This window comes from Hyaena hyaena, unplaced genomic scaffold (genome assembly GCF_003009895.1).
Source record: "Hyaena hyaena isolate Hyena2069 unplaced genomic scaffold, ASM300989v1 scaffold_1080, whole genome shotgun sequence".
In the NCBI taxonomy this organism is placed as follows: Eukaryota; Metazoa; Chordata; class Mammalia; order Carnivora; family Hyaenidae; genus Hyaena; species Hyaena hyaena.
This window is the reverse complement of record NW_024081704.1, coordinates 218,490-239,699: the sequence shown is the minus strand read 5'-3', so window position 1 is coordinate 239,699 and position 21,210 is coordinate 218,490. Positions and strand designations below refer to the sequence as shown.

The window sequence follows — 21,210 nt, the reverse complement described above, 5'->3', positions numbered from 1 at the left end:
TGTAGTGCTTTTATAATGAGACAGGTTGACCTACCTAATGGTATTACATTGTAACTTGTATAATTGAATGATGAGAACAGAACCTACTCCACTAACATTTAGAACAGGAAGAGACTTTAGAGATTAATAATTCATGAGCCGTTTTCATTTATTGAAATGGATTTATTATGATTGTCTAAGAATAAGCTTGGCTCCAGATAGACAATACTATTAAATTAGTTGTTTAACTTGTGCTTTCACCTTAATGGGACAAAACTTTTGGTTCTTTTATTAAAAAGTAGTTTTTCTTTTTTCACAGATTTTTTAACTCTTGTATGTTCCTTCATTTCTAGAAATAAAAACAATTTTCTTCATTCTTTTTCTTTAAGTAATAATTTTATACCCAATCTCATTATCCAGGGTGCTTATTCTGTTTTTTTTTAAATTGAAGTATAGTTTATGCTTATTTCTTTTTAAAAAGCTCATATTTTTAAATCATATTTATAAAATATAAATAAATACAAAGGGTCTTTCTCAAGTAGTATGATCATTTAGGCTAACTAACCCTCACTCTAACCATAAACTCTCAAGTTTTTTAAATTTATATATTACCTAAGAGTTTAAAAAAATCTTTCAATTTTGGCTTAAATTAGACTACTAAGAAATTAGATCAGATAAGAAAACTAAATTCCAAAATAATGGTTCCATCACTTTACATCCATGATTTAATATAAAACAATGGATATTATTTCTCAGTGATATTTATCTCTAGAAATTGCAGGATGGCATTTTCTGTGGTATTATAGAACTTTACTGAGAGCCCATGTGATAGGGCTCAGATGATCTCTGTTCATAAGTCACGTCCTACCTGAAAGTAACAAAGAAAATGTCTTTACTTTTTCCAATCCCTCACTGGCTCTGGCATAGGTGGGCACAGAGTAGTCTTCCATAAAGTTTTTGGTTACATATATAATTTTTAAACTAAATTTTATTATTATTTTAATTTTTATTTTTAAAATTTTGTAATGTTTATTTTTATTTTTGAGAGAGAAAGACAGACAGACAGAGTGTGAGCAGGGGAGGAGCAGAGAGAGAGAGAGACAGAATCTGAAGGGGGCTCCAGGCTCCGAGCTGTCAGCACAGAGCCTGATGGTGGGGCTCAAACTCAGGAACCATGAGATAATGACCTGAGATGAAGGCAGATGCTTAACCAACTGAGCCACCCAGGCACCCATTATTTATTTTTACTTTTATTTGAGAGAGAACGTGAGCTGGAGAGCGGGGTAGAGGGAGAGAGAGAGAATCTCAAGCAGGGTCCATGCTCACTGTGTGGAGTCCGACTCAGGCCTCAATCCATACCCCTGGGGATCACAACCTGAGCTGAAATCAAGGATTGGATGCTCAACTGACTTAAGCCACCCATGCACCCTATATTTTTGTATTTTATTTTTATTAAAAAAAATTTTTTTAGTGTTTAGTTTTGAGAGAGAGAACATGAGTGGGGGAGAGGAAGAGAGAAGAGCAGGACCCAGAATCCGAAGCAGGCTGCTGACAGCTCACAGCCTGATGTGGGGCTCAAACTCACAAACTGTGAGATCATGACCTGAGCCAAAGTTGGACACTTTCCCAGCTAAGCCACCCAGGCACCCCAGAATTTTGTTTTTTAAAAAGAAATGTGTGATTGTTTATAAACCCAATAAAAAATTTTCTTTCTGTAGCACAGTACGATGCATTGCTTGGTAACTGTCAGAAAGTCTTGGTGAGGCCCTTGAATTCAATATAAAAGCCAAAAGCTTTGTTTAGTTTCAAAATGTTATTTACTCTTGCTTCATCTAGTCAGTTTGTTTTTATTTTCTGTTGCTTCTAGACCAAGAGCAGTGATGACCTCTTAGCTGGAATGGCTGGAGGGGTGACAGTGACTAATGGTGTTAAAGGAAAGAAGAGCACCTGCCCTTCTGCTGCATCCTCAGTATCGGCTCCTGCCATGACCACCGTGGAGAATAAATCCAAGATCAGCACAGGTATAGGTGGCCTTCACATAAGAGTTAAACTGCTTTTTTTGTTTGAATAGCAGAGTGTAATGGTAATTAGTTCTACTAATTACAGAAAATGTCAGACGTGTATTTGTATTTCAACCCCATTTACTCATCACCCTTATCAACTGATGGCCAGTCTGAATTCCTTGACATCCACCTTCTCCTCTCATTATTTTGAAGCAAATTCCAGGTGTCATATAATTTCTTTCATAAATACATAAATTATCTTTGAAAGGTAAGGATTCTTCTAAAAATAAAATCAGAATGCTATTAGTCCTTAAAATAATTAATAATTATTCCTCAAATCATAAATATAAAGAAATACTCAAATTTACAACTTTTTAATAAATATTGCATATGTATATTTACTGTCTATGTGGATAAGCTTTCACTTAAGGTCCATATATAATAATTGATGATATGTCTCTTAAGTCTTCTTTTTAAAAAAAATTCTTTTTAATGTTTGTTTATTTTTGAGAGAGTGTGAGAGACAGTGTGAGTCGGGGAGGGGCAGAAAGGGAGGGAGACACTGAATCCAAAGCAGGCTCCAGGCTCTGAGCTGTTAGCACAGATTTGATAGAGACCATAAATTAACTCATCATGTAGTCCAAGAGTCATGCTATCATATTTTACTTTTTATACTTCTAGAAAAACTTTTAAGTCTTCCAATAAACACAAGATCATGTGTTTGTAATACAGCTGATGACAGCACATTAGTAAAAATTATAGCAGACCTTCTTTATCATCCTTATTTAGGCTATTAGCCCATTTTGTATATATTAGACTTTTTCCTAGCCCAGGTTTACCTACTGTCCTCTCTCCTGCTTTGACCTTCTGTGGATTCTTCCTTCCATCCCAGATTATACCCTCCTGCTAATTATAATAGTCATGTGGTATGATCACGAGGAGGAAACATGGAAGGCATTATACTAGGGATCATTCCATTTTATGCTCACTATAGCCCTATGAGGTAGAAGCTATTATTATCCTCATTTTAGAGATGTAAGAGCTATGCTTAAAGTTTAAGTATCTTGCCTAAGGCCTTGCATTTGTTTGCTCAGAAAATATTTATTGGGTACCCGTTTTGTATCCGGCCACAAAGCTCATAGTGGAGCAAGGACTGCACTTTAGGTTTTTTATTCTCAAGCCTGAGGTCATCACCACATTTAACACTACAGTTTGTGTGGTAAGAAGGAAGTTAAGTACTCTAATACTATCTATATCTCTTCATGTTTCCGGGTTTTAGAATTTACTGGGAGAGAGCTCTTGCATTTGGATCCTGGTTCTCTACTGACATCTGCCCTCACAAGGCTTAATTCAGTTATTACCTTCCTGGATCTATTACCCCTACTGGCGGCTGTGTTAGTTTGCTAGGGCACTTGTAACAAAATACACAGCCTGGGTGGCTGAAACACATTTAGTTTCTCACTAAACTGGCTGGAGGTCTGAGATCAAAATGTCAGCCAGTTTGGTTTCTTCTGAGGCCTCTCTCCTTTTAGAGGGCTATCTTCTCATTGTGTCCTCACATGGTCGTCCTTCACTCTGTGTCTGTGTCCCATTCTCCTCTTCTTATAATGATACCCAGTCATAATGGATTAGGGCCCACCCTAATAAAGCTATGTTAACCTAAATATCTCTTTAAGTTAATTACTCTTTTTCAAAATACAGTCACATTCTGAGGTACTGGGGGTTATGGCCTCAACATACGAATTTGCAGGACACAGTTCAGCCCATAACAACATCCTTTCTTCTTCAGTTCATCTACTCTATGTTTATTTACTCCCCATGACTTCTCTAAGACTAGTTCACTTGTCTGTAACTCAGATTTTTCCATGTACTCACTGGTCACAATAATTCCAGAAGGGGAGCTTTTCTTTTTCATGTTCTGTCTCTTCCTTTCTTGTTTCTTTATCTCTCCTTTCCTTTTGGGGCATTGTCAATTCCTTCCCTCATTACTGGCCCCTTTCCTTTTTGGCTTTCAGACATGCCCAGATCTTTTCTTTCTTATCCCGCATTTTGGTTTGGTTTGCAATCGTTTCTCCTCATCTTGTTATTTCTACCCTGTAAATCTGTTACAGATGTATTATTCCTTCTCTGGTCTTTCAGAGATACAGATCTCACTACCCAAATGTAGGCCCTCCTTTACTTTTACTGCTCTGCCTGCCCACATTCCTCCTTTACTGCTCTTCCTTATATGTTTCACTTAGCCTCTAGATTAGTTTTCATAAAAATACTCTTTCCTATGTGTCTTCCTTGTTCCAGAACACTTTTTTCCCCCCCAGAACACTTCTTGAACATTTACTGCTCTGACTCACTAAATTTTCCCTGATGTTCAGGGCCCTGTAGAAACTTCCCCTGTTGTTTCCATTAATTGTGTGACCTTACTTTTCCTTTCTATGTGTCCTGTTCACTTCTGCTTCCTTGTTCTGTCCTGTGGGCTCCCCTGCTCTACACCAAATCCCTGGCAGAATTAGTGGCTATCTTCCTGTATCATGTAGATCTTTTGCTCCCTCTTACCAATGCAGCCTGGTGCCTGCCAAGTAAAGAACTAGCAGGTTTTTACAAAATACTGATTAGGTGTAGATCTTATTTTTCTTTCCTTATTTATTTAAAAAATTTTTTACTGTTTATTTTTGAGAGAGACAGAGACAGAGACAGATTGTGAGGGAGAGGCAGAGAGAGAGACACACACAAGAATCTAAAGCAGGCTCCAGGCTCTGAGCTATCAGCACAGATCCTGACTCAGGACTCAAACTCATGAACCATTGTTTTCACAGGTTTAAAATTTTAGCAATCAGTAATAGTGGTTCGTGTGGCATATTTGATAATGTGCCATCATTAGCAATAATGCATTATTATTTTCAAACATTTATTTTAAAAAATTTTTTATGTTCTTTTTTTTGAGAGAAAGAGAGAGAGCGTGAGAGAGCAGGGGAGGGGCAGAGAAAGAGGGAGACAAAGGATCCAAAGCAGGCTCTGCACTGATAGCGGAGAGTCCAATGCAGGGTTTGACCCAATCATGCAATCATGACCCAAGCCAAAGTCAGATTGTCAACAGGCTGAGCCACCCAGATGCCCCTAACGTTTTTTTTTTTAATGTTTGTATATTTGTTTTTGAGAGAGAGAAAGTGAGTGGGGGAGGGACAGAGAGAGAGGGAGAGAGAATCCCAAGCATACTGTGTGCTGTCAGCAGAGCCCAGTGTGGGGCTTGAATCCATGAACCATGAGATGACCTGAGCTGAGACCAAGAGTCATTTTCTTAACCAACTGAGCCATACAGGTGCCCCTGTTTTCTAACATTTAGAGAGGCAGCATAGTGTACTATGTAAATTGTAGGTTCTGGAACCAGACTACCTGCCTGCTTTTGAATCCTTATCATCCACTTATTATATGTGGGATATTGGCAGATTATTTAACATCTCTGTGTGTGTTTCTTCATAATAATAATAATGAGGCTTGTATAAATTAATGTATATGAAGTGTTCATCTGTGTGTGTGTAAAATAAGCACTAAGTGCATGTTAGCTGTATTATAATTAATGTTATTGGTACTATTTGTGTGTCATTCTGCGATGTGAAAACTTTTTGCACTTACTTTGATAATACTTTTTTATGTTTTTTGTAGGTATCTTAGATTTTTGGTTTGTCCAGAGGCTGTCTTTCCCTTCTTGCTCATCGTTCTTTACCATCTGCTTCTACAGTTAGTTTGCTACCTGACTGGCTAATCCTAGAGTCTGCTTCATCTAGATTGCCCTAGAATATTATGTCCCTGGCCACCTGTTTTAAAGTTCATGGTTTAGGATTCAAGTTAATGGGTAATTTTTTTAATGTAACAGCTTTATTGAGATGTAATTCTCATTTTGTAAAAGTCACCCATTTAAAGTGTGCAATTTCATATATAACTTCTTTTTCATGGATAGTTAAAAAATAAATGATCTAGTTTGAATAAACTGAATTTTACAGTGACTAGAATTTTACAGACCAACTAGATGTCAGTCAAAATCAATGTGTAGGCCTCTAGATTTCATCTCATTAGACCTAGGGCATAACCTATGTGCCTTTTTGCTAATATCTTTCCTTACATTCTTTGTTGTAAACATTTAGGCACAAGTTCTTCAACCAAGCGGAGCACTTCTATAGGTAATAAAGAATCCAGTTCTACTCGAGAAAGATTACGCGAACGTACCCGACTAAACCAGAGCAAAAAACTACCTTCTGCGGGGCAAGGAGCCAGTGATGGGGCATTGGCCAAGCGATCCCGCAGTCGCACCGCGACGGAATGTGATGTTCGCATGAGCAAGTCTAAGTCGGACAATCAGATCAGTGACAAAGCTGCTTTGGAAGCCAAAGTGAAAGAGCTGCTCACGCTGGCAAAAACCAAGGATGTGGAAATCTTACATTTGAGAAATGAACTCCGAGACATGCGGGCCCAGCTGGGCATTAATGAAGATCATTCAGAGGGTAATGAAAAGTCTGAGGAAAAGGAAGCCGTCATTGCTCACCAGCCAACTGATGTTGAGTCCACCTTGTTGCAGTTGCAGGAACAGAATACTGCCATCCGTGAAGAACTGAACCAGCTAAAAAATGAGAACAGAATGTTAAAGGACAGGTTGAATGCGCTGGGCTTTTCCTTAGAGCAGAGGCTAGATAATTCTGAAAAACTATTTGGTTATCAATCCCTGAGCCCAGAAATCGCCCCTGGCAATCAGAGTGATGGAGGAGGGACCCTGACCTCTTCAGTGGAAGGCTCTGCCCCTGGGTCCGTGGAGGATCTCTTGAGCCAGGACGAGAACACCCTCATGGACCATCAGCACAGCAACTCAATGGACAATCTAGACAGTGAGTGCAGTGAGGTGTACCAGCCCCTCACATCGAGCGATGATGCCCTGGATGCACCATCGTCCTCAGAGTCTGAAGGCATTCCGAGCATAGAGCGCTCCCGGAAGGGGAGCAGCGGCAACGCAAGTGAAGTGTCCGTTGCTTGCTTGACAGAAAGGATACACCAGATGGAAGAGAACCAACATAGTACGAGTGAGGAGCTTCAAGCAACTCTGCAAGAGCTAGCTGATTTGCAGCAGATAACCCAAGAACTGAATAGTGAAAATGAAAGGCTTGGAGAAGAGAAGGTTATTCTTATGGAGTCTTTATGTCAGCAGAGTGATAAGTTGGAACACTTTAGCCGACAGATTGAATATTTCCGCTCCCTTCTTGATGAGCATCACATTTCTTATGTCATAGATGAAGATGTAAAAAGTGGACGCTATATGGAATTGGAGCAGCGTTACATGGATCTAGCGGAGAATGCCCGTTTTGAACGAGAGCAGCTTCTTGGTGTCCAGCAGCATTTAAGCAATACTTTGAAGATGGCAGAACAAGACAACAAGGAAGCCCAAGAAATGATAGGAGCACTCAAAGAACGCAATCACCATATGGAGCGCATCATTGAGTCTGAGCAGAAGGGTAAAGCAGCTTTGGCAGCTACATTAGAGGAGTACAAAGCCACAGTGGCCAGTGATCAGATAGAAATGAATCGCCTGAAGGCCCAGCTGGAGAATGAGAAGCAGAAAGTGGCAGAGCTGTATTCCATCCATAACTCTGGAGACAAATCTGATATTCAAGATCTCCTGGAGAGTGTCAGGCTGGACAAAGAAAAGGCAGAGACTTTGGCTAGTAGTCTGCAGGAAGATCTGGCTCACACCCGAAATGATGCCAATAGATTACAAGACACCATTGCAAAGGTACTGTTTAAGTAGATAAAATGATTTGGATCAGCATTATGCAGCTACAGTACACACCATGCTTACTGAAAGCTGGTATCACTTCTGTGATGTGTCATTTGCTTTTTGTAGGCTGATTTTGTTTTAAAGCTTGAGAATGGTTTTCCTTTATTGGGATACAGTAAAATGCATTCTTGAAATAATGTCACTTTCATGTTATAGCCTTTCTCCTGCGAGAGGATGGGACTAGAATTATAACAGAATTGTCCCTAGTCTGGGTGCACTCAAGGGACCGTGTTGTGCAGTTTTACATCCTTATCTCTAATGTATTCAGGCATAAGAAAGATGAGAGCCAGTATTTCAGTCTGGGATTAGCAATGTGTACCCCTTCTTTTCCTGTGGTTGTAGTTTTTCAAATAGAGCTCTTTTGTGAGTTAAAAATATTTTTGGAGTACGAAGGTTCCTGTTTCTTAGAGGACTATGGCAAGGACCTTAGAGATCATTGGTCCAGCCCCCTTCTTTTACACATAGCATAATAATGAGGACTCCTACATACCTACAGCAGGGGGGTTGCTGGCATTCTGGCCAGGGGTCTGCCCCATGTCATTGCTGATGCAGTGTTTATTTGCATGAGTTACCCAATTATTCTATCTTACATTTGATTTCCTATTGTAGAACAATGATTTTTAGAGTAAGAAACATTAATATATCTTTGGCCAAAATTCAAATAATTTAAATAATAATTTTTTTAGTGATGATGTTTAGAGCTAAAAGTTAGGAGATGTATTATTTGTTGGAACATATATGTTGGAGGGCACTTTGAGCTAATACTTTTGCAATGACAGTATTTGAGAATTTGTTTCCATTCGTAATTTGGTGATGAAGCATCACAAATCAGACATCTTTTTTGGGGTGGTGGCATGTTAATTATTAATCAAATGCATGTCCTTTGTCCATACTGTGGAGAAGGGAGAATTTTTTAAATTCCTTCATAAATAATCTAGTTAAGTTCAGTGATATATCAACATAATTTGTCAGTGATGTAGCAGCAAATTATGTTTAAGCATATTGTAGAGTGCTTTTTCATAGATTCACACAGTTACTACAGAGGTAGTTTTAGTTCATACCTGGGAACTCATATCGCTTCCTTTGAAATAGTGGTGTATACTTCCACTGTAGAATTTATCTTAGAGCACCTCTGACTTTTCTAATCTGCACCATTGGTTCTATACAGGTAGAAGATGAATACCGAGCCTTCCAGGAAGAAGCTAAGAAACAAATAGAAGATTTGAATATGACATTAGAGAAACTAAGATCAGAGCTGGAAGAAAAAGAGACAGAGAGGAGTGACATGAAGGAAACCATCTTTGAACTTGAAGATGAAGTAGAACAACACCGAGCTGTGAAACTTCATGACAACCTCATTATTTCTGATTTAGAGAGTAAGTGATGGGGGAGTTTTCCATTCTTTTTGTCCTACCTGTGTTAACGAGTGGGGGTAGTTTGCATTCAGTAACAAAATGAAAATTGGTCACTATCACTGCTGCAGTGGTGCAGGCACAATAGACAGGGGCCTGCAGAAATATGCATTGTCAAAGCATATTTCACACATTAGCCAGTAGTCTTTGGGCTGCTATGTTTTATTCATAAGGAAGAACTGTTAAGAGGAAGCATTGCTTCAAAACTGTGCTTAGTTATAGAAAATAATTTGAGGAAAAACTGATTGTTACATTTTTTTAGATTTTTGAAAAAGTCATTTATTGTTATAGAGATTACAGGTATACTGACCCAAAAATCAGTCATTCTTCATAATCTTATGTCTAAAGCACAGGTTTTTCTTTATTTGTCTGACTTTCCTCCCTATGAGGAGAATCTCCCATAGAGATTTTATGATCTGGTAGAGTTGAAACTCCGATTTTAAATTGCTTTAAGTTTTTTGAAATTATTTTACAATTATTTTAGACTTGTAAAAACAATTGCAAAAATAGTATAGAGCATTTCTGTATTGACAGTTTGATGAGGAGCAAAAATTTGGGTGATCTTAAAATGTCTTCCCACATACTGTTATGTTGCAAGTGAGGAAGAAGAAACAACCAGAAATTATATAGTGGAAAAATTGGGCAACACTTTGACCTGGTGATTGTGTAAATGACAGAGGCACACAGAATCAGACTCAGTATCAGCTGGGCCATATTCTGGCTGAAGCCTACCTGTAATGACTCATAAAGAAACATTAAATAGGGGTGCCTATGTGGCTCAGTTGGTTAAGTATTATGATCTCACAGTTTGTGGGTTCAAGCCCTGTGTCAGGCTCCATGCTGACAGTGTGGAGCATCTTGGGATTCTTTCTCTCCCTCTCTCTCTGCCCCTCCTCTGCACATGATCCCTCTCTCTCATCAAAGAAAGAAACAACAACAAGAGAAACATTAAATAGACAAAAAATGAATGTTTTACTAAAAACGCAAGAATGGGTGGTGCTGTATTGCTCAAAACTGCCAGTGTCATAAAAGACAAAGGCTATGGAAAAGTTCTAGATTAAAGGGGCCTGAGGAGACATGACAATTAAATGCAATATCTGTGCCTAGACTGCATCTAATGCTTTGGGGAAATGCTATAATGGATGTTCTGACAGAACTGGAACTTGAAAAAAATTGAGATGACTAGATAGGACAAAAGTGGATTATAGATAAACATATGTAATCATATCAATTTATGAAGTTGGTAACTATAGTGTTTATATAAGTGGAAATGTCCCTATTCTTAGGAACCACACACTGAATATCTAGGATAAAGGACCATGATGTATATCTTTAAAGGGTTCAGGGAAAACATCAGGGATAGATAGAGACAGATAGGCAGGGATAGAAGATGACAAATGATGAAAAAGATGGGTAAACAATTAACATAGGCAAATCTGCATAAAATGGTCGTGTGGGTGGTTTCTGTACTGGTTTTTGTAGCTTTTTGTGAATTTGAAATTATTTCCAAATAATACATCTTAAAAATTCTTATGTATTCTTCATCCAGATTCCTTACATGTTAACAAATTTTAAGTCATAGTACACTTTAGTGGTAACCAGGTGGGGACAAGAAGAATGAGAATAACCTTTTTGGATACATTGGTTAAAGTTTTTCAGCCTGTGGTTCATGATGTCGATCCTTTGGGCTCTAACTGTGTTATTCCTTGACAGAGGATCAATAGACAAATACAGTGTTGGGCCAGATCCCTTGTGCAGTGGGTGCAGAGGTGGGGAGGTTTGAGCTAATTCCAGGAGAGAGTGGGTCATTTGCAGGAGTCCTAAATGTTTCTTGTGCCAGTTCTGAGCTCTGACTAGTTGGCTCAGTATCTATGGACTGACCCCAGGGTTATTTAGAACATTTTGAGTCATTTGGCTCCTGAAGTAGCTGACTTATGGGACTGTTTTCTTGAAGACAATGATAGTCCTACAGATACAACTTTCTCATCTGAAATTGTGAAAAACTGAATTTAACATTTGTATCTAGTCTGTATTTCGATGTCTCTGAACTGAGAGGATTTATCTAACTGTATTTCCTAAATGTAAAAAGTTCTAAAGTTTTTCAGATTAACTTGGAAGTTGAGTGCATTTTCCGTTTAGTACTGATTAACAACCTTTTCCCCTTGCTAGACTTTTTTTTTTTTTTTTAATATTTTTATTTATTTCTAGGAGAGAGAGAGACAGTGTGAGCAGGGGAGGGTCAGAGAGAGAGAGACACACAGACTCCGAAATAGGCTCCAGGCTGTGAGCTGGCAGTCAGCACAGAGCCCGACGCGGGGCTCGAACCCGCGAACCGCGAGATCATGACCAAAGCGAAAGTCAGACGCTTAACTGACTAAGCCACCCAGGTGCCCCTCCCCTTGCTAGACTTTTGATTTGAACGCAGAAAGAGTGACACCTAGTGGTAATTAAGGTAATAGCTAGAAAAATGTTAGCTGATAAGGATTCCTGGAATGAAAAATGATTGCCAAAATAAAAATTATATAAACCTTATGTGATTTTTATTATGAAGTGGCTGAGAATCCTGAATAAATATTTTATAGCCTTCTAGCTTCTCCCGCCATTTTTTTTAAATGAAAAGTTCATATATACAGAAATACTGCAAAACATGGTATATAGGTAGCACCCGCTGCCTAGATTTGACAGTTGTTAATATTTTGTAATATTCACCTCCCATGTGTGTATATGTATATGTGTGTGTTTAACTGAACCAACTGGCAGTAAGTTGTAGACCCCATGAGACACTTAATATTTTGGTGTCATGCAACTCCTATTTTCCTCATAATCATATCTAGTAAAATTTGGCGTAATTCCTTAGTGTCTTCTAATAGTTCAGATTTTCTCAGTTGTTTCAAAAATGACTTTTAATAGTTTTCTTAGGAACCAGGATCCTGGTTATAGCTCCATAGTCTGATAGGAGTTAATTTATTTCTTAGTGAATTCTAGCACTTGGGATTGATCACTTGGTATAGGGGACTTGATAATAGGGAATGGTGTTAATTGAGAAATTGAGATTTTCTTTTAAAGATTTTCTTTTTAAATAATCTCTACATGGGGCTTGAATTCACAACTCTAAGATAAGAGTCGCACACCCTACCAACTGAGGCAGCCAGGTAGGTGCCCTAAGAAATTGAGCTTTTATTTATTTATTTATTTTTAATGTTTTATTTATTTCTGAGAGAGAGAGAGAGAGAGAGACCATGAGCAGGGGAGGGTCATAGAGAGAGGGAGATACAGAATCTGAAACAGGCTCCAGGCTCTGAGCTAGCTGTCAGCACAGAGCCTGACACAGGGCTCAAACCCACGAACTGTGAGATCATGACCTGAGCTGAAGTCGGACGCTTAACCTACTGAGCCACCCAGGTGCCCCGAAATTGAGCTTTTCTTTTGTGCAGTATTTTAGCAACCGTTACCATGCTCAATTTTAGAACTTTTCATCACCCTAAAAAGAAACTGTACCCATTAGTAGTTACATTTACCCCAAAATAAGCCTGACTTTGAATTAATGGCCAGCTGATTTTAAAGCAGCTGTTGTAACTGCTCTCAGAATGTTGAGGAAAATTTGCTAGTAATGAACGAACAAATTGCACATCTCAAGAGAGAAATAAAAACTGTTAAAAAAGAACCTAATATGTATTTTACAACTGAGAAATTTAACAGCTATTTTAAAAAGTTTACTGGGACACCTAGGTGGCTCAGTCGGTTAAGCGTCTGACTTCGGCTCAACTCATGATCTTGAGTTTGTGAGTTCGAGCCCTGCATCAGGCTCTGTGCTGGCAGCTCAGAGCCTGGAGCCTCCTTCAGATTTTGTGTCTCCCTCTCTCTCTCTGCCCCTCCCATGCTCATGCTCTGTCTCTCTCTGTCTCTCAATAATAAATAATATTATGTTAAAAAAAAACTTACTAAATCATTAAATATTTTTTTAAGTTTATTTATTTTGAGAGAGAGACATTGCAAGTTGAGAAGGAGCAGAGAGAGAGAGAGAGAGAATGAGAATCTCAAGCAGGTTCTATGCTGCCAGTATAGAGCCCGACACAAGGTTCAAACTCACAAAGCTGTGAGATTTTTTTTTTTAATTTTTTTTAATGTTTTATTTATTTCTGAGAGAGAGAGAGAGAGACAGCGTGAGCAGGGGAGGGTCAGAGAGAGAGGGAGACACAGAATCTGAAGCAGGCTCCAGGTTCTGAGCTAGCTGTCAGAACAGAGCCACCCAGGCACCCCACAAAGCTGTGAGATCTTGACCTGAGCTGAAACCAAGAGTCGGATGCCTGACTGACTGAACCACCCAGGCAACCCAGTAAATCATTTAAACAGCAAATTAAAAATCTAGAAGAATCAGTGAACTTGAAGACCAGTCAGTAGGCACTATCCAATCTGAAAGACATAGAAAAGAAAAGATTGAAAAAAAAGAAGTACAGCATCAGCGAGTATGGGACAGTATCATAAGGCATAACATTTAGTTGGAATCCCATTTGGCTTTCCAGATAACGTCAGTGCCATACTGCTTAGACTTGGCCTGCAGTACTTTTTAGTAGTTTTTGAATTTAGCCTCCAGACTAGAAAGATGTGATGTAAAATTCACTCAGTAAATACTGTTAAGACTTCTGGTTCAAGATGATGGCCTGAGGCCACACATATACTGCCTCTCCCTCCCAAACTCCTAGTAACATGGCCTTGCCATGTAATATAAAAATTACAATGAAACAGTGGGTACCTGGGTGGCTCGTCGATTGAGCATCTGACTTTGGTTCAAGCCTTGTGTCAGGCTCTGTGCTGATAGCTCAGAGCTTGGAGCCTGCTTCAGATTCTGTGTCTCCCTCTCTCTCTGTGCCCCTCCCCTGCTTGTGCTCTGTATCTTTCTCTCTCTCAAAACTAAAATAAAAACATTAAATTAAAAAAAATTTACAGTGAAAACTAAACCAAAGATGGAAAATAGGTGAGGGGTCTCATCAGTAGATCAACAGTTTTGAGTAACTTCTGGAATATGTGAGGCAGATGGAATTGGAAACATGGAGAAATCAAACAGAGCAGAAAAAACCTACAGTCCATGAGAACACTGAGGCTCTGAGTAATGATGTCCCCAGCCAAACTTTGGGGAGGAGGGTGTACTAAAACCTCCTCCTCAGGGGTCATAGCTTCTGGGACCAGCAGCAGTTTCAGGCTGCAGTATAAAGGATTGTCAGAAGTTGTACCAGCCTCTCCACTGTAGCATGTTGGCTGTGGTGTTTGCCCCAGGCTCAAATTCTTTTTTTTTCTTTTTTTTTTTTAAGCTTGAGTTGGGGAGAAGAGCAGAGGGAGGGAGAGAATCTTAAGCAGACTCGATGCTTAGCACGGAGCCTGATGCAAGGCTCGAACCTACAACCCTGGTATCATGACCTGAGCCAAAATCAAGATTGAGATGCTCCAGGCGCCTGGGTAGCTCAGTTGGTTAAGTGTCCCACTTCGGCTCAGGTCATGATCTCATGGTTCACGAGTTCAAGCCCCGTGTTGGTCTCTGTGTTGACAGCTCAGAGCCTGGAGCCTGCTTTGTATTCTGTGTTTCCCTCTCTCTATCTGCCTCTCCCCTCTCACATTCTGTCTCTCTCTCAAAAATAAACATGAAAAAAAATTCTTAAAAAATAAATAAACTTTAAAAAATTAAAAAAAAAAAAAAAAGATTCAGACGCTCAACCAACTGAGCCACCTAGGCACCCCTTGGATTCTTTTTGTAAATAAGGTGGGGAAGATGGTGCCAGGAGCTCGTGCCATGACTTCAGTGTCAGAGAAGTAAAGCTGTGCCTGAAGTAATGGCAGGTTGCATGTTGTCTTGAAATGAAGACCATACGTAGGGTAAGGCACTTTGGTCCAAGAGTGAAATGGATGGGGACACACACACACACACACACACACACCCCTATTTCCTTGGTTGAAGTTGCCTCCTTTATGTCCTTCTACCTCCAGAAGAGGGACCCCTGTAGACATACATCATCATTAGAGCCTTTATCCAGTTGCATTGAATGGAGAGGCCTATGGTTAGCATACTGACTTCTCCAGTTGTTGAGAGACATGTGGAAGTCACTAATATTAATTATCCTTGTCCTTTGTAAATAAGAAAGGCCAGCCAGATCTTATTGGACATTTAGTTTCTTAAAAGAGAAACAACAGAAAGAAGCAACTCTACTGAGCCCAAAGAAATAAAGTTGATGACTTCACTATTAGTCCAGCAAACCAAAGCTAATCAGTGTTGAAGGTAATGGCACGAATGAGATCTCAGGTATGGCTAAAGTAATGTACCCATCAGTTACAGTGACTTTATTAACCACTTAGTGTTTGTGTAGTAATGCTCACTGTGTGCTTGCATTTATGTCCAGCTCTTTTCCTGCCCCCTGTAGTTCCTGAGATTGGGGGCTAGGGCCTAACACAGGTCTTGCGCTTTTACATGGAACACTAGTGACTGTGGTGAGCAATGTGGCTTGAGATTAGAGAAATAGCAGAAGGAAATGGAGGAGAGTTGTATAATTTTGTGATAGGAAAAGCCTTTTTCAAGAATACTGGGAAGCCATAAAGGAAAGTCTCCTCTTTGACTATGTATTATTGAAATTTTCAGTTCAGCAAAACAAAAGTACCATAAATAGGGGTGTCTGGGTGGCTCAGTAGGTTAAACATCTGACTTTGGCTCAGGTCATGATCTCACAGTTTGTGAGTTCGAGCCCCGCGTCGGGCTCTGTGTTGTCAGCTCAGAGCCTGGAGTCTGCTTCAGATTCTGTGTCTCGCTCTCTCTGCCCCTTCCCTGCTCGTTCTCTGTCTCTTTGTCTCAAAAATAAACATTAAAAAAAAGTACCATAAATAAAGGACATTGGGAGAAATATTTGTGATACATATCAAATATGTAAGGAGATTCTATATATCAGTGACATTAGGATAATCCATTAGCCAAAAAAAGTGTATGAATAGGTAAGGCAGAAGAGGTGTGAAAAGATGCTTGACTTCACTAATAAAGCGAAGAAACTCTAAAACAAGATGCCAGTTTTCACTTGGCAGGTGTGAAAAGTGAAAAAGGTTGATAGTGTGTAGGAGAGGATAAAAGAGACCTCTCATGTACTGTCGGAAGGAGTATAGATTGCTACAGCCTTAGAAGGAGAATAGATTGCTAGTCTTTCTCGGGGTATTGATCACATTTTAAAAGTATAACAGTACTTTAGCAACAATGTTTAGAAACATTCTTACAGGTTTGCAATTATAAGCTTAGATATATATGTTGCAGAATTGTTAGTAACTACAAAAACTTGGAAGTTGAGATCTAGTTAATAACCCATGTGCACAGTGCATCTCTACTATGGCTGCCGTTTTATCAGTGAGGATAAATTAGACAGGTCTGTGTGTATAGCCATATAGATGGAATAAAGCAGATAATGGGACAGAGTATGAGCTGTGTGTATTACTTCTGTAATTTAAAAACATACAAGTTTTAAATACAGCATTACACTGAAATGGTGACCAGACATAATGATATTCCTTATGAAATACTGACTTAGTGTATTCTATATAGTAAATTTTAAAATTTGGTGACTTCTCAAATTCTTTCTTTCAAAGCATTCTTTCAAATGCTTTCTTGAGCTGGATCCTTCTAATGGATTGACTTGGATCTTGTTGATAGTTCCGAGTTGTCCTTCATTGCTTCTTCCTGTTTTAGAAATGTGTCAACAAGTAATATCTGAACAGTTGTGTAGAGATCCTCATCGTGTTTATGACAAAAATTGTGGAACCATTCTGTTTGTTAATAGGAGGTTGCTGAAACAAATCATAAATACAACGGATGGAATACTAATAGCCATCACATAGTGCTGTAGATCTGAACTGATTGATAGATGTCCATTATCTACTGCTAAGTAGAAAGGCCTATGAAGAAGTATAAATAGTGTTATCCCATTTTTAAGAAAAAAATTACAGACATACGAAGTCTGGAAGGATATATGCCAAATACAAATAATGAGTAATCTTATTTTTACAACTATTTTCTGTTTTCTAGACTCTTTATTGTGAGTATGCATTACTTTCAGAGTTGAAGGGAAAAGGTTATATCTACTTTTCGGGGGGAAAGGGGCAATAAAAATGAATAAAATAAAAATAAAAAATAGAGTAGTAAATGGTTTATTTGAAACTCATCTATGTCCTCTTTCAGCATCAGGAATTCTGGTTTGGGAATACAGCTGTGGCCTGATGGCTGGATGTACTGCCTGCCCTCTCCCCTTAAGGCATGGTATTTTAACTGGAGTAACTGGTTACTCTTGCCATTTCTCACCCTCTTGTAATTTGACCTGATGTTAGGATGTAAGGATCTGACAGCACTGGGATATCAGTATCCTGAGGATTGAACTTTCTTTATTTTCTGCCCCCAGGAGTCATAGGTTTAGCCTGTGCCCATGGTAGTTGCCTAGTAACATCTGCATGTGTGATGGGCATATAACTGGAGCCAGAATGAAGGTCCGGTTGATTGTTCCTTGTTTGTCAGGCATGAGAGTTCTTGGTGGTGTAAAGATTATGAACCCCATTATTAAATGGGCAGAGCAGTGCCCAGAATTGTTCAGAGCAAAGTTGGTCTAATTACAGTGAGAATAGCAATTTACTTGATTTCTAGAATAAAAATAACATTGTAAAATTGAGTTGTAATTTGCAGTTAAAAATGAGATCATGGTAGTACTTCTGCCTTTGATAGAATTTAATATTGCTTTTGAGTTGAATACAGTAGATGGCAGTATCCCTCATGCTAGAAAAAGTTGGAAGAGGAAGGACACTGCTTTTACAGGCCCCGGAGTTGAAGACTAACAGTACCCTTTCATGTAACCATTAATTTGGCCACATGGCAATTTTGCTAAGATAGTCTTTGAACCAAGAGCATAAGTACAGACTCCTTTGTTTTTAAGGAGAAAAAGCCTGTTGTCATTTTTAATACTTTATGTTACAAAGTGAAAATATAGTTAAGATTCATGAAGTTTAAATTAAATTCCCTGGAGACACTTGTAGTGTACTTTATTCTGCCTAAATATCTCATTTGGCTGCCAGCTTCCTTTCTATTTAAAAGGATTAATAAGATATGACAATAATACACACACAGCGCTGAGTGTGGAAGAATGTTATTTTAAGAGGAGTGATTATGTGGCTGGTAAAAAGAGAAGAATAAGAACAAAAGAAATGAATGAAATTGAGATTTATGATTAGTTTAAGATGGCCAGGTGACTTCAGATGTCACCTGAGAACCAAGGCACACTGGATGTTAAAAGTGAGCAGTACTGAGATTTGTTGTCATTTGTCTAGTGTGCATCATATATAAAGATAGGTAGGTATGTTCTTTGTGACCAGAAGAAAAGGAAAATTGTTTTTAATTTTTTTAATGTTTTATTTATTTCTGAGAGAGACAGAGAGAGACAGAGACAGCATGAGCAGGGGAGAGTCAGAGAGAGAGGGAGACACAGAATCCAAAACAGACTCCAGGCTCTGTCAGCACAGAGCCTGACGCGGGGCTTGAACCCACGAACCGTGAGATCATGACCTGAGCCAAAGTTGGATGCTTAACTGACTGAGCCACCCAGGTGCCCCTGAAAAATGGTTTTTAGCAGAGGAGAAATTCACATTCTTTGTTTGCTTGCCTATTTTAATTACTTAAATTTTGCATTTAAATTTAGTGTAAATGAAAAGTATAACTCCTAGTGTTTTTAGCACTAGAAATACTTCAGCTTCTGTCCTTACTTCTTTTTTTTTAAATATTTTTTTATTTATTTCTAGGAGAGAGAGAGAGAGAGAGACAGCGTGAGCAGGGGAGGGTCAGAGAGAGGGAGATATGGACTCCGAAACAGGCTCCAGGCTCCGAGCTGGCAGTCAGCATAGAGCCCGAGGCGGGGCTCGAACCCACAAACCGCGAGATCATGACCTAAGCGAAAGTCGGACGCTTAACCGACTAAGCCACCCAGGCGCCCTGCTTCTGTCCTTACTTCTTATCTGTGTCTGATTGTATCACCAAGTCCTTGAATTTGTCTACAAATGGGTCATAGGTAGCTGCGGTCCCATGCTGGGTCCATACTTATCTTTGCTTTTGGAGATACAGATCAGGGTATTGGACTTGCTCACTGGTGTCTACTTTGCCCTTAACCAAATTAAATAGCTCTTTTTGACCCTGTTTCCAGGTTAAATGTGGTCTGAGGCAGCTTGTACAGAGACAGACTTTTAAAGTTTAATCCTTTTCATTATAAAAACATCCTCTTTTCTGTCCCTAGGAGGGTAGGGACTGTATCTTTTTTCCCTTTCCCTTGTATCTTAAACATCTAGAAGAAAGGTGCCATTGAGGTGTTTGTTAAATTAATGTAAATTTTGAACCCTTTTTATTCCAGAGGCCCCAACTTGGTTGAATAATTTTGTGGTGATTAGTGGGAGAGAGTTAACTACTGGCTACCAAAATAACTATATCATTATATATATATAACTATATCATTATATATATATAATTATAATTATAATAGTTATTATATATATATATAATTGTTATAAATGTTCTAGGCTTTTATGTTGTTACTGAAGTGAATTCATGCCATGTAAAAATATCTGAACACAAATGTATCAATGTTGAATTAAAGGTATCAGCTACACAGGTTACACAGAACAGGTTTCTGATGGAAATGGGAGGGGCAAGGTGAGCAGTCTAAGAAAAGACATCATCAGCACACTCCTACTTTTGAGTGTTGATTAAAAGCTAATAGTTTGTGGAGCACCTGGGTGGCTTAGTCAGTTAAACATCTGACTTTGGCTCAGGTCATGATCCCGTGGGCTTGTGAGTTCGAGCCCCTCAAGCTTGCTGCTGTCAGCATGGGAACTTGCTTCCGATCCTCTGTTTCCTCTCTCTCTGCTCCTCCCCTACTCTCTGCCTCTCTATCCTTGCCTGTGCACACACTTTCTCTCAAAAATAAATAAGCATTAAAAAAAAAAGCTAATTATTTGTTACCTTAAGGAAGATTTTTTCCTAAGATTTTACAGCCAGCATGGGGCTCAAACCCACAACTTTGAGATCAAAAGTTGCATACTTTACTGGCTGAGCTAACCAAGTGCCCCAAGATTGATTGATTGATTTTTTGATTTTTATTTTAGTTTTTTAGTATTTACTTATTTTGAAAGGGAGAGTACACTCAGTGGGGGAGGGACAGAGAGGGCCAGAGCGAGAATCTCAAGCAGGCTCTGTGCCGACAGTGTGGAACCTGAGTTGGCGTTCGAACCCAAGATAATGACCTGAGCCAAAACCAAGAGTTGGGCACCTAACTGGCTGAGCCACCCAGGCGCCCCAAGATTTTTTTTAAGATTTTATTTTTGGGTAATATCTACATCCAACATGGGGCTTGAACCTACAACCCTGAGATCAAGAGCCGCATGCTCTACCGACTGAGCCAGCCAGGTGCCCCTTAAGAAAGATTCTTTGATTACATATTACACTGCATGCAGGTGTTCACTATGTCTAGGTTCCTACTACAAAGTAATGAATGGGAGAGAATGTTTACCAAAACACCAATGTCTATAGTGAATGTCCCTGATAATAAAGAGTTCAGAGGCACCTGGGTGCCTCAGTCATTTGAGGGTCTGACTCTTGATTTCAGCTTGAGTCATGATCCCAGGGTCATGGAATCAAGCCCTGCATCAGGCTCCGTGCTGAGCAGGAGATTACTTAAGATTCTCTCTCTTTCCCTCTGTCCCTCTCCCCTGCTCATGTGCCCTCTCTCTCTAAAATAAAAAACTTAAAAAAGAAGTTCAGTTCTGTCAGTGAAATATTTTTTAAAACTCCATAGGTTATGATTTTAGTATTGCTTTCTCTTTCTCCCTCCTTTAGCTTGCATACTTACATATTTATTCCGTTTTTACAGTCCTACCATGTGCCAGGTGTTGGGGCTGTGAAGTCACCACATAGCTTCTGACTTTGAAGTGTTTTCAGTCTAGTGGTCGAGAC

General features: G+C 39.2%; 1 protein-coding gene across 3 annotated transcripts in view; it reads left to right on the top strand.

Annotated features, from left to right (window-relative positions):
* Positions 1-21,210, top strand: part of SPECC1L (sperm antigen with calponin homology and coiled-coil domains 1 like) — a 139,585-nt gene that overhangs the window by 49,633 nt on the left and 68,742 nt on the right. For all 3 annotated transcript variants that reach the window (XM_039222159.1, XM_039222157.1, XM_039222158.1), the window contains 3 exons: positions 1,847-2,000; positions 6,119-7,752; positions 8,966-9,173. In XM_039222159.1, coding sequence (XP_039078090.1) covers positions 1,847-2,000; positions 6,119-7,752; positions 8,966-9,173 — 1,996 coding nt within the window. The remainder of the gene's footprint in view (positions 1-1,846; positions 2,001-6,118; positions 7,753-8,965; positions 9,174-21,210) is intronic.